Source organism: Ammospiza nelsoni, chromosome 21, assembly GCF_027579445.1.
Source record: "Ammospiza nelsoni isolate bAmmNel1 chromosome 21, bAmmNel1.pri, whole genome shotgun sequence".
NCBI classification, from domain to species: domain Eukaryota; kingdom Metazoa; phylum Chordata; class Aves; order Passeriformes; family Passerellidae; genus Ammospiza; species Ammospiza nelsoni.
The window spans coordinates 3,652,479-3,668,067 of NC_080653.1; the positions used below are offsets into that span (position 1 = coordinate 3,652,479).

The 15,589-nt window shown below is 39.9% G+C and overlaps 1 protein-coding gene across 9 annotated transcripts in view; it reads right to left on the reverse strand.

Moving 5' to 3' along the window:
- The window catches only part of GTF2I (general transcription factor IIi), a 70,704-nt gene that overhangs the window by 25,102 nt on the left and 30,013 nt on the right, over nucleotides 1–15,589 (reverse strand). For 4 of the 9 annotated variants that reach the window (XM_059486867.1, XM_059486865.1, XM_059486866.1 and 1 more), the window contains exons 14-26: nucleotides 14,720–14,782; nucleotides 13,726–13,830; nucleotides 12,100–12,162; nucleotides 11,636–11,752; nucleotides 9,988–10,050; nucleotides 8,755–8,859; nucleotides 8,378–8,440; nucleotides 6,572–6,754; nucleotides 6,196–6,258; nucleotides 5,220–5,324; nucleotides 3,943–4,005; nucleotides 2,835–2,939; nucleotides 1,164–1,226 (exon numbers count right to left, since the gene is read on the reverse strand). In XM_059486867.1, the coding sequence (XP_059342850.1) occupies nucleotides 1,164–1,226; nucleotides 2,835–2,939; nucleotides 3,943–4,005; nucleotides 5,220–5,324; nucleotides 6,196–6,258; nucleotides 6,572–6,754; nucleotides 8,378–8,440; nucleotides 8,755–8,859; nucleotides 9,988–10,050; nucleotides 11,636–11,752; nucleotides 12,100–12,162; nucleotides 13,726–13,830; nucleotides 14,720–14,782 (1,161 nt within the window). The remainder of the gene's footprint in view (nucleotides 1–1,163; nucleotides 1,227–2,834; nucleotides 2,940–3,942; nucleotides 4,006–5,219; nucleotides 5,325–6,195; nucleotides 6,259–6,571; nucleotides 6,755–8,377; nucleotides 8,441–8,754; nucleotides 8,860–9,987; nucleotides 10,051–11,635; nucleotides 11,753–12,099; nucleotides 12,163–13,725; nucleotides 13,831–14,719; nucleotides 14,783–15,589) is intronic. The other 5 variants (XM_059486868.1, XM_059486870.1, XM_059486869.1 and 2 more) reach the window with 5 other exon arrangements.

The window sequence follows — 15,589 nt, forward strand, 5'->3', positions numbered from 1 at the left end:
AAACTCTGATTACCATGGCACCAAATTTTGCAACAAATTACTTAACTGAGTAACTTCAGAAAGCTCCTGTTCCTACCTGTGAAGGAACAATTTGTTCCTACAAAAGGGCCAGTGCAAAGCACAAGAGAGCAAAAAACAAAACTGCTTCTGTACTTGCTAAGGAAAACAACCTTGTCTTCTGAAACATGACTGGGCATTGTGTGATCATAAAATCATCATGCAACAGCAAAAGGAATCACAGAATTAATTGTGCGGGTAGGGACTACATGTGTTATCTAATTGGAAATAATACCTTTCCACTAGTAGATCTCAAAAGTAAGCAACTTTTGTTTTATATAATTATACTTATTGACTCTTCTCATATAAACCTTTCTGTTGAGATAATGGTGGAGTTATTTCCATGCTGCATTGTAAAACAATGAAAGTAATACCAGAAGTGAACACTTTCCCACAAATGCTCTGCCTACTTTCTAACTTGCTGATTGGGCACATCTAATCAAATTCGGCAAGCAAGCTCTGCAAAAGCCAATCTCAGCAGTGCTTTAAAGCAGCTCCAGGACACTCATTCACAAATACAAGGAACACAGAGCACCTCCTACCAACATCCCAGCATGAGAACTGCAGGGACACTGCTCAGCAGCTTTGGAGCCACTTGGATGGCAAAGGGAGCTGCTCACTGCAAAGCTTTGGATCTCACAGTTACCAACATGAGACAGACACCTCGAAGCTCTGCTTACACCACCTGCAACACTGCCTTTCTGCTCTCGTACCATTCTTCCCTGAAGCATTTGTTAACTACAAATGTTACATGTAACTACAGTGTGGTCATAAAGCAATGTTTTCTCCAGAATGAAGGAATGTTAGAACATCTTCTTCCTGCAATCAATAATTTTCATTACCAACACCTGAAAACTATGCAAGAGATAAAAACTGCTGTCAGGCATCATCTCAAAACCAGCCCAACAAGTCCAATCTGCTTCAGTATATTGTGGTTTCCAAAACTTCTCTACCAGGTTCATTTACCAAGCAGTGCACAATCCAATCTTCACTCAACACCAGCACACAATTCTCCTGATTCACTGCCAAGTAATGTAGGCTTTGGAAAACACAGTTTAGATGGAAAAATGCCCAACCAAATGAAATCAGTGACCTGGGGAACTGACCTTCACTAGTGAGGTCAGCCTCAGAAACCTCACTTCCTTCTGATGAGTCATGCTGGGAGGAATCTGAAAGGGAAAACCAGGACAGTTGGATGTGGACAAGATTTTCAACCAAACACTCCATGCCTTTACCTCTAAACCAACATTGTCAAAGAACCCCTTGCATTCACAGCAGGCAACAAAAACAGAAGCAATGCTATACTACCATGAGTCTTTGAGCAATTCCAGACAAAGGCAAGGAGGTGAAGATTACACCTACTCAAAAGTATGTAACTGATAACCAGCTGACTGCTTAAAAAAGCTGGGTTTTCACAGTGAAGAGTTTCACCTCTGCTCCTGCGTGGGGACCCAGCATCACCATGGACCCTCATCTCACACTATTCAGCAAAACCACATGCAACTCTCCATACTTCTCTTACAGAAACTTGTAAAAACCAACAGATCTCAGAAAAAGGGTGTTACAAAGCCTTAGTCTGACTCAAAGGGCCACACTCAGCATCTCTAGCTATAAATTTCTAGTCAAAACCAAGGCATAGTCAGAGCCAAGGTCATTTCCTATCACACTTCCCCCTTCTCACACTCCCTCCTCACAGTCAGGTATAAAGCACATGGCATTACACTGAGGAAAACAAACCACTTAGATTTCTTTTCTCCAACAAATTCAGTTAACACTGCAGCCAGCACAGGCAATGACATTAATTTTCCTTAATCAGAAGAATTGCTGCTGAATTTCATGTAATGGTAACCCCTAACCATGGTGATACCTACCTTCCAAACAAAACTAATGCCATTTGCAAGACAGAGCACTGCTGCTAGCACAACCTGCCCTGAAAAGCACACAGCTCTGGCTGGAGAGCCACCGGCTCAGAGCAAAGCCAGCAGGACATTGATGTACTGTTAACACCCTGCCAAACCACTACACCTTGGGTGATGAGCACCTTGCAAATTCCTTTCATGACTTAAATTAATGATGACTACAATCACAATCTCCTTATAGCAAGCCCCAGAGTGGTGTGATTTGGGTGATTAAAAGCAAAACAAAGCAAAAATAAAAAAGCCAACCTGGTGGAAATATGAAAAGAGAGTTGTTGGATAAAATTTATTATTCAAATTAGGCAACATCTTTCCAAATATTTCTGTGAAAAAAATATCCAAGGATGGTAATTTGTAAGCACAAACAACACATCTGAAATGCTGTAACTTTATTTCCACATCTTTTCCTTCACTGATATCAGAACTCTGGTGGCTGCCTTCAAAACTATAAAGTAAAAAATATACTTCAGACTGCACAGAATCTTGTAAAACAGATTAACATGTCCCTAAACCAAAAAAAACCAAACCACAGTATAAAGGAGAGGTATACAAAACATCCCAGGTGAAGCATCTTTAACCAAACTAAAGACAAACACATGGATGCATTTGTGTGGAGAACCCAACAGAAGGGATCAGGAAAGAACACAACCAAAAAATCCCAACTTTCTGTGCATTTCTAATTTCATCATCAAAATAACAAATAAGAAAAAACAACACAGGCAGCCTATGATGATGATTATACTGCTGCAATTCATCTACACAGAGACCAGGGCTCTTAAACGAAGGCTTGCACTAAAACTACAGAAAACCTTTTCATAAATGAAAGCAAGGTGATGAAATACTCTTGAATTTTCATCTTACCAGAATTGAATTCTTCTTTGTTTCTTCTCTGAGTACTGGACTCTTCATTAACCAACCTGCTGCTCCTCCGTCGCCTCTCAGGGTACATGTAGGAATGGTCAGAATCTAAGAGAAATCAAAAAGAAACCAGTAGGTTTTTGTGCAGGGAACTCATGTGCAGCACTGGAACCGCTTTTAATTTCAAAAATCTAACAGGAATAAGGAATTGTGTTTATGACAGCACCAAATTTTACAAGACATTACTTACATGAGCAACTTCAGAAAGCCCCTGTTCCTACCTGTGAAGGAACAACTTGTTCCTCCAAAAGCACATGTGTGTGCAAAACAAAAGAGAGAAAAAAAAAAAACCGCTCCTGTACTTCATAAGGAAAATAACATTGTCTGCTGAAACATGATGGGTCTGGCATGATCATAAAACAGCCATGCAGCAGCAAAAGGAATCTAATTCCCCAAGCAAGCTCTGCAAAAGCCAATCTCAGCAGTGCTTTAAAGCAGCTCCAGGACACTCATTCACAAATACAAGAAACACAGAGCACCTCCTACCAACATCCCAGCATGAGAACTGCAGGGACACTGCTCAGCAGCTTTGGAGCCACTTGGATGGCAAAGGGAGCTGCTCACTGCAAAGCTTTGGATCTCACAGTTACCAACATGAGACAGACACCTTGAGGCTCTGCTTACACCACCTACAACACTGCCTTTCTGTGCTGGTACCATTCTTCCCTGAATCATTTATTCACTACAAATGTTACATGTAACTACAGTGTGGTCATAAAGCAATGTTTTCTCCAGAATGAAGGAATGTTAGAACATCTTCTTCTTGCAATCAATAATTTTCATTACCAACACCTGAAAACTATGCAAGAGATAAAAACTGCTGTCAGGCATCATCTCAAAACCAGCCCACCAAGTCCAATCTGCTTCAGTATATTGTGGTTTTCCAAAACTTCTCTACCAGGTTCATTTACCAAGCAGTGCACAATTCAATCTTCACTCAACACCAGCACACAATTCTCCTGATTCACTGCCAAGTAATGCAATATGTGTAGGACACATTCTGCACAGAAAAATGCCCAAAAACCTGAAATTAAGGACCTGTGGTACTGACCTTCAAGGGTGACCTCAACCTCGGGATTCTCACTTGTTTCTGATATATCATGGTGGGAGGTCTCTGAAAAAAAAACCAGGACAGTTGAATGATGGACATGGACAAGATTTTTAACCAAACACTCCATGTCTCTGCACCTAAACCAACATTGTCAATGAACCCCTTGCATTTACAGCAAGTAACAAAAAAAGAAGCAATGATATATTTACCATGAGCCTTTGAGAATTCTAGACAAAGGCAAGGAGGTGAAGATTACACCTACTCAAAAGCATGTAACTGATAACCAGCTGACTGCTTAAAAAAGCTGGGTTTTCACAGTGAAGGGTTCACCTCTGCTCCTGCCTGGGGACCCAGCATCACCACAGACCCTCATCTCACACTATTCAGCAAAACCACGTGCAACTCTCCATACTTCTCTTACAGAACTTTGTAAAAACCAACACAGCTCAGGCTGGAGAGCCACGTGCTCAGAGCAAAGCCAGCAGGACAACGATGGACTGTTCTCACCCTGCCAAACCACTAAACCTTCGGTGATTTGCCTTTCATGACTTAAAATAATGCTGACTACCATCACAATTTCCTTATAGCAAGCCCCAGAGTGGTGTCATTTGGGAGACTAAAAACAAAACAAAAGTCAGAAACGCCAGCCTGGTAGAAATATGAAAAGAGAATGATTGGAGAAGATGTACAATTTCCATTAGGCAACAGCTTTGCAAATATTTCTATGAAAAAATATCCAAGGATGGTAATTTATAAGCACAAAAAACACATCTGAAGTGCTAGAACTTTATTTCTACATCTATTGCTTCACTGATATTAGAACTCTGGTGGCTGCCTTCAAAAATATAAAGTAAAAAATATACTCTAGACTGCACAGAATCTTATAAAAGCAGATAGATTAATGTGTCTCTAAACCAAAAACCAAACCACAGGATAAAGGAGAGGTACACAAAACATCCCAGGTGAAGCATCTTTAAGCAGACTAAAGAGAAACACATGGACGCATTTGTGTGGAGAACCCAACAGAAGGGATCAGGAAAGAACACAACCAAAAAATCCCAACTTCCTGTGCATCTAATTTCATCATCAAGCCAAATAACAAAAACCAACAGAGGCAACCTATGGTGATGATTATACTGCTTCAATTCACCTACAGAGAACAAGGATCTTAAATGAAGGCTTGCACTAACATGTCTCACTCCTGCAGCACATAATTAAAGAAAACCTTTTCATCAAACATAGTAGGGTGATGAAATACTCTTGAATTTTCAACTTACCAGAACTGAACTCTTCCTCTTTTCTTCTCGGAGTACTGGACTCTTCATTAACTGACCTGGTGCTCCTCTGTCTTGTCTCACGGAACACGTAGGAATGGTCAGAGTCTAAAAAAAATCAAATAGAAATCACTGGGGTTTTCTGCAGGGTTCTCACGTGCAGCATTGGAACTGCTTTGAATTTCAAAAATCTAACAGGAATAAGGAATTGTGTTTATGAGAGCACCAAATTTTACAACACATTACGTGTGGAGAGCCTGGTTCAAGCATGGCTTAAAGAAAGAGGCCATGAAGGTATACAGCTGATGGGAAAGTAAAGGGCAGCTGTAAAGCAGCAGTTCTCAGGCTTGATTTTGTAAATAATTAGGCTCTCAAGCACCACTTTATAAACAGATACAAAGAAACACAGAGCACCTCCTACCAACATCCCAGCATGAGAACTGCAGGGACACTGCTCAGCAGCTTTGGAGCCACTTGGATGGCAAAGGGAGCTGCTCACTGCAAAGCTTTGGATCTCACAGTTACCAATATCAGACAGACACCTCGAGGCTCTGCTTACACCACCTACAACACTGCCTTTCTGCTCTGGTACCGTTCTTCCCTGAAGCATCTATTAACTACAAATGTTACATGTAACTACAGTGTGGTCATAAAGCAATGTGTTCTCCAGAATGAAGGAATGTTAGAACATCTTCCTGCAATCAATAATTTTCATTACCAACACCTGAAAACTATGCAAGAGATAAAAACTGCTGTCAGGCATCATCTCAAAACCAGCCCAACAAGTCCAATCTGCTTCAGTTGTGATTTTCCAAAACTTGTCTACCAGATTCATTTACCAAGCAGTGCACAATCCAATCTTCACTCAACACCAGCACACAATTCTCCTGATTCACTGCCAAGTAATGCAATATGTGTAGGACACATTCTGCACAGAAAAATGCCCAAAAACCTGAAATTAAGGACCTGTGGTACTGACCTTCAAGGGTGACCTCAACCTCAGGATTCTCACTTGTTTCTGATATATCATGGTGGGAGGTCTCTGAAAAAAAAACCAGGACAGTTGAATGATGGACATGGACAAGATTTTTAACCAAACACTCCATGTCTCTGCACCTAAACCAACATTGTCAAAGAGCCCCTTGCATTCATAGCATGCAACAAAAATAGAAGCAAAGATATTTTACCATGAGCCTTTGAGCAATTCCAGACAAAGGCAAGGAGGTGAGGATTACACTGCTAAACTGCACATTCAGCAGAGCTCAGTTGGTGCTATGACTGAAGGAAATTCCATCTTCTTGGCTTTCTAGGGTTAATACAATCATAAGTATTTTCATCTAGAATTTTTATCTTACCAGAACTGAACTCTTCAGCTTTTCTCTCAGATTCAGAAGCTTCATTGGCCAAATTTTTGCTCTTAAGTCTCTTATCAGGTGGCAGATTTTCTTCATCATCATCTTTAAGAAACAATAAAAAACCCCCTGTATTTTTGTCCACGGAATTTGCATGCAGAACGGGAACTGCCTTGAATTTCGAAACTAAAACAGAAATAAGGAATTGTGTTTATCAGGGCAGCAAATTTTACAAGACATTACATACATGAGCAACTTCAGAAAGCTCCTGTTCCTAACCTGTGAAGGAACAATTTGTTCCTCTAAAAGCACATGTGTGTGCAAAGCACAAGGGAGCAAAAAACCAGGCAAAAAAGAAAGCTCCTGTACTTCATAAGGAAAATAACATTGTCTTCTGAAACAGGACTGGGCATTGCATGATCATAAAAAAAAACATGTAGCAGCAAAAGGAATCACAGAATAAATTGTGCAGATAGGGACTGCCTTTCTTATCTAATTGGAAATAGTATCATTCCACTAGTAGATATCAAAAGCACCTATGTTTTTTCTTGAAGGGCTGAAATGTTCTAAAACCACGTTTAAAACCAGTGTAAAACTAATGGGAACCAATGAAATTCACCAAACAGGTCAAATCTGCCTTAAACACACATAAGTGCAAAAACAGGACAGCAAACCTAGCAATGTGTCAGAGAGCTGCTACTCAATCTGGCACTTCCCAATCCATCCCTATCTTCCCTAAGATAATGAGCTTTTTAAACTGCCCAATTACCAATAACTCCAACCTCAGAGAGAACAAATGGCTAAACAATGAAAACTAATTTCACATGCAGAAAAACATGCACTCACATCACCAAGAGTATGGTTTATTTAGCAAGAATATTATCACATATTTATATATCTTGTACCAATTCAGTTCTGTTATATTCTGTCAGAGAAAACCTTTTCAGAGCACTCTCACTTTTGTGCTAAAGGCCTTTACATATAAGCAGAACTTAATGACTCTTCTCATATAAACCTTTCTGCTGAGATAATGGTGGAGTTATTTCCATGCTGCATTGTAAAACAATGAAAGTAATGACAGAAGTGTTCACTTTCTCACAAATGCTCTGCCTACTTTCTAAATTGCTCGTTGGGTGATCCTAATATAATTCCACAAGCAACAACTGCAAAAGCCAATCTCAGCAGTGCTTTAAAGCAGCTCCAGGACACTCATTCACAAATACAAGAATCACAGAGCACCTCCTACCAACATCCCAGCATGAGAACTGCAGGGACACTGCTCAGCAGCTTTGGAGCCACTTGGATGGCAAAGGGAGCTGCTCACTGCAAAGCTTTGGATCTCACAGTTACCAATATCAGACAGACACCTTGAGGCTCTGCTTACACCACCTACAACACTGCCTTTCTGCTCTCGTACCATTCTTCCCTGAAGCATCTAATAACTACAAATGTTACATCTAACTGCAGTGTGGTTAAAAAAGCAACGTGCTCTCCAGAATGAAGGAATGTTAGAACATCTTCACCATTTAAGGAGTATTTTTCGTTACCAGCACTTGATGAAGTCACAAAAGATATAAATTGCTGTCAGGCATAATTTCAAAATGAGCCCAAGTCCAATCTGCTTCAGTATATTATGATCTTCTAAAACTTGTCTACCAGATTCATTTACCAAGCAGTGCACAATCCAATCTACACTCAACACCAGCACACAATTCTCCTGATTCACTGCCAAGTATTGCAGGTTTTGGAAAACAGAATTTAGATAGAAATATGCTCAAAAAACTAAAATCAATGACCTGCATGACTGACCTTCAACAGCGACCTCAGCCTCAGGATTCTCAGTTATTTCTGACGTGTCACGTTGGGAGGAATCTGAAAGAGAAAGACAGGACTGCTGAATGGTGGACATGGAAAAGATTTTCAGCCAAACACTCCACGCCTCTGTATCTAAACCAACATTGTCAAAGAAACCTCTTGCATTCACAGCATGCAACAAAAATAGAAGCAAAGGTATATTACCATGAGTTAATCTATGATCATGATTATACTCCTGCAAATCACCTACACAGAGACCAGGGCTCTTAAATGAAGGCTTGCAGTAAAATGTCTCACTCCTGCAGCACAAAATTACCCAAAACCTTTTCATAAAACAAAGCAGGGAAACTCATCTCGAATTTTTATCTTACCACAATTGAACTCTTCTTCTTTTCTTCTCTCAACATTGCCATCTTCATTAGACAAACTGCTGCTCCTCTGTCTCTTGTCAGGTGGTGGGAAGTCATCCTCATCATCTTTAAGAAACAATTAAATAAAACCCTGGGTTTTTGTCAGGAAAACTCGAGTGCAGCACTGGAACTGCCATGAATTTCTAAACTAAAACAGAATTAAGGACCTGTGCTTACCAGGGCACCAAATTTTGCAACAAATTACTTAACTGTGTAAATTCAGGCATCTCCTGTTCCTACCCGTGAAGGAACAATTTATTCCTTCAAAAAGGCCTGTGCAAAGCACAGGAGAGCAAAAAAACAAAGGTACTTCTAAGGAAAGCCACCTTCCTAAGGAGATAGCTACTTTCCTAAGATAACAACATTGTCTTCTGAAATATGACTGAGCACTACATGATCATAAAACAGCCATGCAATAGTAAAAGGAATCACAGAATAAATTGTGCAGATAAGGACTACCTGTGTTATCTAAGTGGAAGTAATATTATACCAGTACTAGATCCCAAAACACAGGACCTATGTTTCGTCTTGAACAGCTCAAATGTTCTAAACCCACTTTCAAACCAGAGAAAAACCAATGGGAACCAATGAAATTCATCAAACAGGTCAAATCTGCCTTAAACACACACAAGTGGACAGACAGGAGGACTGCAGGGACACTGCTCAGCAGCTTTGGAGCCACTTGGATGGCAAAGGGAGCTGCTCACTGCAAAGGTTGGGATCTCACAGTTACCAATATTAGACAGACACCTTGAGGCTCTGCTTACACCACCTGCAACATTGCCTTTCTGCTCTAGTACCATTCTTCCCTGAAGCATTTATTAACTACAAATGTTACATATAACCACAGTGTGTTTATAAATAAATGTGTTCTCCAGAATGAAAGAATGTTAGAACATCTTCTCTGTGCAATGAATAATTTTCATTACCAACACTTGAAAATTATGCAAAAGATACAAGTTGCTGTCAGGAGTCATTTCAAAACCAGCCTACCAAGTCAAATATGCTTCAGGATATTGTGGTTTTCTAAAACTTCTCCACCAATATCGTTTACCAAGCAGTTCATAGTCAAAATTACACTCAACACCAACACACAATTCTCTTCATTCACTGCCAAGTATTGCAGGGTTTGGAAAACAGAATTTAGATAGAAATATGCCCAACCAACTGAAATCAATGACCTGGGGAACTGACCATCAAAAGTGACTTCAACCTCAGCATCCTCACTTTTTTCTGACAAGTCATGTTGGGAAGAATCTGAAAGACAAAGATAGGATTGTTAAATGATGGACATGGACAAGATTTTCAACCAAACACTCCATGCCTTTGCATCTAAATCAACATTGTGAAAGAAGGCCCTTGAACTCACAGCATGCAATAAAAGTACAAGCAATGATATATTACCATGAGCCTTTGAGCAATTCCAGAGAAAGCCAAGGAGGTGAGGATTTCACTTGCTAAACTGCTCATGTTACACTCCAGGGTTGCTGCTATGACTGAAGGGAATTCCATCATCTGGGCTTGTAGGCTAAATACAATCATAAGGATTTTCTCCTCTCTTACCCAGGATTACTGAAAATATAAACAAAGGCTGCCTTTCCACACAGATTAGGGATTTTTTTACCATCTCTACAGACTCATGATTGCTGTGCTACCTTATGCTGTTCCATAACAGGCTGCAAGGCCAACAACCAAACATGGGAGGGAAATTCATGATCACAATGCTTTTGCTGGGGCAGAGTGCCCCAACAAGTCAAACAGGATTAGCCAATCAACACTCAGTGTGAGAAAGAGCAATTTATATTTAACTGCACTACAGTTAAACAAAGTGAAACTACTTGTATCAGAAACTCATTTTCCTTTATTAGAAGAATTGCTGCTGAATTTCATGTAATGGTAACCCCTAACTATGGTGATACCTACCTTCCAAACAAAACTAATGCCATTTGCAAGAAGGAGCAGTGCTGCTAGCAAAACCTGCCCTGAAAAGCACACAGCTCTGGCTGGAGAGCCACCGGCTCAGAGCAAAGCCAGCAGGACAATGATGGACTGTTTACACCCTGCCAAACAAACCTTGGGTGAGGAGGACCTTACAAATGTCTTTCACAACTTAAAATAATGATGACTACCATCACAATTTGCTTATAGCAAGCCCCAGAGTGGTGTGATTTGGGTGATTTAAAGTAAAGCAAAACAAAAATCAGAAAACCGAATCTGGTGGAAATATTTGAAAAGAGAGTGGTTGGAGAAGATTTACAATTCAAATTAGGCTACATCTTTCCAAATATTTCTGTGAAAAAAATATCCTAGGATGTTAATTTATCCCCACAAATACACTTCACATCTCAAATGCTCTAACTATTTCCACACTTGTTTCTGCATTGCCATCAGAACTCTGGTGACTGCCTTCAAAAATATAAAGTAAAAACCACATTCCTGACTGCACAGAACCCTATAACACAGACAGATCAATGTGTCCATAAACCACTCCAAACCAAAGCTAACCACAGAATAAAGGAGGATGACAAAACATCCCAGGTGAAGCATATTTAACCAGACTAAACTGAAGTGAATGTATGTTTTTCTGTGCAGAACCCAACAGAAGGGATAAGGAAAGAACACGTCCAGAAAATGTGAACTTCTTGTGCATCAATTTACATTGTCATGACAAATAACAAAAAACAACAGAGGTAAGCTATGATGATGATTCTACTGCTGCAATTCATCCACACAGAGCCCAGGGCTCTAAAATGAAGGCTTGCACTAATGTGTTGCACTCCTGCAGGACAAAATTACCCAAAACTTTTTCGTAAAACAAAGCAGGGAGATAAAATCATCTTACTGCAGTTGAAATATTGTGCTTTTCTTCTCCTTTTGTTGGCAGTTTCCTTAGCTGACCTGGTGTTCCTCTTCCTCCTCTTTCTCCTGCTAGGGGGCAGGTACTCATCATCATCATCATCTAAAAAAGACAATTTTAAAAAACCGTGGTTTTTTTGTCCATGGAAATCAGGCATAGCTCTGGAACTGCCTTGAATTTCAAAACTTAAACAGAAATAAGGAACTGTGGGCACCAAGTTTTGCAGTAAATTTCTTACCCAAGTAACTTCAGAAAGCTCCTGTTCTTACCTGTTTTCTAATAAATACTTCACCACCAGGCTCATTTACCAAGCAGTGCACAATTCCAAACTACACTCAACACCAGCACACAATCCTCTTCATTCACTGCCAAGTAGTGCAATATGTGGAAAACACATTCTGGACAGAAAAATGCCCAAAAAACTGTAATCAATGACCTGCAGAACTGACCTTGACTAGTGATTTCAGCCTCAGAATCCTCACTTGCTTCTGACGAGTCATCCTGGGAGGAATCTGAAAAACAGCACTGCTGAATGATGGACAAGGTTTTTAACCAAACACTCCATGCCTCTCCATCTAAACCAACATTGTCAGGGAAGCCCCTTGCATTCAGCAAGCAACAAAAAAAAGAAGCAAAGATATTTTACCATGAGCCTTTGAGCAATTCCAGACAAAGGCAAGGAGGTGAGGATTACACTTGCTGAACTGCACAAGCAGCAGAGCACAGCTGGAGCTATGACTGAAGGAAATTCCATCTTCTTGGCTTTGTAGGGTTAATACAACCATAAAACACCTTCTATTACCCAGGATTACAGAAAATATAAACAAAGGCTGCCTGTCCGCACAGATTAGGGATTTTTTTACCATCTCTACACACTCATTGTTTCTGCACTATGATGATTTCCATAACTGGCTGCAAGGCCAACAATCAAACATGGGAGGGAAATTCATGAGCACAATGCTTTTGTTGGGGCAGATTGCCCCAACAACACAAGCAGGATAAGCCAATCAACACTCAGTGTGAGAAAGAGCAATTTATACTTAACTGCATTACAGTTAAACAAAATGAAGCTAATTGTATCAGAAAATCTATCAAAATTAAGTAGCAGTGCATGAAGGAACAAATTTTAGTTATTCCAGGAGAGTAAAGCTGCACTGGTGCATTTTGAAGAGTATTTTCCTTTAGATCTCTGTAAGCTGGGGTATGGTATCACTTTGGGAGCAAGGCTGAAGGAATCTTTGCTTCCAAGTTTTCTCTTCACATGATGTGTGTGGTGTAGAGCAGAAATTCAGCTCTATCTACTGGGACACCTCAACTGCACTATACTTGAACCATGTCAAATACATCATCCAGTTCATGGAAATCAGTATCATGTTTAGGTCAAATTCCAAGGCAGTGCTGGGTACATAACTAGCAAATGCAAAGTATTAGAAAAAGGAAGAATTAGGAGTTGTTTTACTAGGCATGAACATAAAATAGGGTTGTAAAAAAGCTCTAACTCTATTTCCACATCGGTTCCTGTACTGTCATCAGAACTCTGGGGGCTGCCTTCAAAAATATAAAGTAAAAAACATATTCCTGATTGCACAGAACATTATAAAGCAGACAGATTAATGTGCCCATAAGCCAAACCAAACCACAGAACAAAGGAGAGGTACAGGATCACAAAAAATCCCAGGTAAAGCACCTTTAACCAGACTAAACTGAAGGACATCTATGCATTTCTGCGGAGAACCCAACAGAAAGGATCAGGAAAGAACATAACCAGAGAATCCCAACTTTCTATCTGTCTATTTACATCATCATGTCAAATAACAAAAACCAACAGAGGTAGCCTATAATGAATATTATACTGCTGCAATACATCTACATAGAGTCCATGGCTCTTAAATGAAATTCCAAAAATGCCCTTTATCTTTTTAGTTTTTTTATTCTATAATTCTCTCAAAAAGGTTCTAAACAATCAGTTAAGTTTTTTTTTCAAGATACTGGGGTTTTTTGGCAGCAAGAAATCACCCAAAACCTTTTGATAAAACAAAGTAGGGAAATAAAATAATCTTTAATTTTCATCTTACCAGAATCAGACTCTTCTGCATTTCTTTTCCTAGTACTGGCCCCTTCATTAGCTGACTTGGTGCTCTTCTGCCTCTTGTCAGGTGGTGGATAGTCATCATCATCTTCTTTAAGAAACAAAAAAAGAAAAAAATGTTTTTTTACTTTTGTGCTAAAGGCCTTTACATAAGAGTAGAACTTCATGACTCCTCTCATATAAACCTTTCTGTCGAGGTAATGGTGGAGTTATTTCCATGCTGCATTGTAAAACACAAAGTAATGCCAGAAGTGTCCACTCGGTCCCAAATGCTCTGCCTACTTTCTAAGTTATTGATTGGGTGATCCTAATATAATTCCACAAGCAAGCAATGCAAAAGACTAAATCAGCAGTGTTTAAAAACAGCTCCAGGACACTCATTCACAAATACAAGAAACACAGAGCACCTCCTACCAACATCCCAGCATGAGAACTGCAGGGACACTGCTCAGCAGCTTTGGAGCCACTTGGATGGCAAAGGGAGCTGCTCACTGCAAAGCTTTGGATCTCACAGTTACCAACATGAGACAGACACCTTGAGGCTCCACTTACACCACCTACAACACTGCCTTTCTGTGCTGGTACCATTCTTCCCTGAAGCATTTGTTAACACAAATGTTACATCCAACTGCAGTGTGGTTATAAAGCAATGTGTTCTCCAGAATGAAGGAATGATAAATCATCTTGTCCATTCAATTAATATTTTTCATTAACAACACCTGAAATTTACTCCAAAGATACAAATATCTGTCAGGCATCGTTTCAAAACCAGCCCACCAAGTCCAATATGCTTCAGTATATTGTGGTTTTCTAAAACTTCTCTACCAGGCTCATTTACCAAGTAGAGCACAATCTAAACTCCACTCAACACCAGCACACAAAATTGTCTTCATTCAGTGCCAAGTAATGCAGGCTTTGGAAAACACATTTTGGACAGAAAAATGTACAACCAACTGAAATTCAGGACCCGTGGTACTGACCTTCAATGGTGACCTCAACCTCAGGTTTCTCACTTATTTCTGACATGTCATGGTGGGAGGTCTCTGAAAGGGAAAAACAGGACAGCTGAATGATGGGCATGGACAAGATTTTCAACCAAACACTCCATGCCTCTGCATCTAAACCATCTAGGTAAAACCTTATGAAACAAGGGCCTTGTTACCCTTGTAAAATCATGGCTCTGCCCTATTACTTTAGCTATACAGAAAAGAACTATGGGAACATGACACAGCTGCACTGGAGGCAGAAAAACAAATTATATAACCATGATATGCTCACATCATGGTTTAGGGTGGTTGGTTGAATTGTATCTGTTCTACTAAAATGGAATGTAACAGATAATAGACTACCTGCTTAAAAAGGGCCTATTTTTTGCAATAAACGACTCTCCTTTGCACCTGCCTGGGGACTCTGCATCACTGCTTCCTACCATTTATCCTCACAAAAAACATTCACATCTCACAGGCTATACCTGTATTTCCATATCTCTTCTTTCATTGCCATCAGAACTAGAGTGGCTGTCTTCCAATATATAAACACATTCCTGACTGCACAGAACTTAATAAAAGCAGACAGATTAACATGTCCATGACCCAAACTAAAGCAAACCACAGAACAGAGAGGTAAAGGATCACAAAAAATCCCAGGTGGAGCATCTTTAACCAGACCAAACTGAAGTGCATGTATGTGTTTCTGTGGAGAACCCAACAGGAGGGATCAGGAAAGAACACAACCAGAAAATCCCAACTTTCTGTGCGTCTATTTACGTCATCGTGTCAAATAACAAAAAACAACTGAGGTAGGTGATGATGATGATTATACAGCTGCAATACATCTACACAGAGCCCATG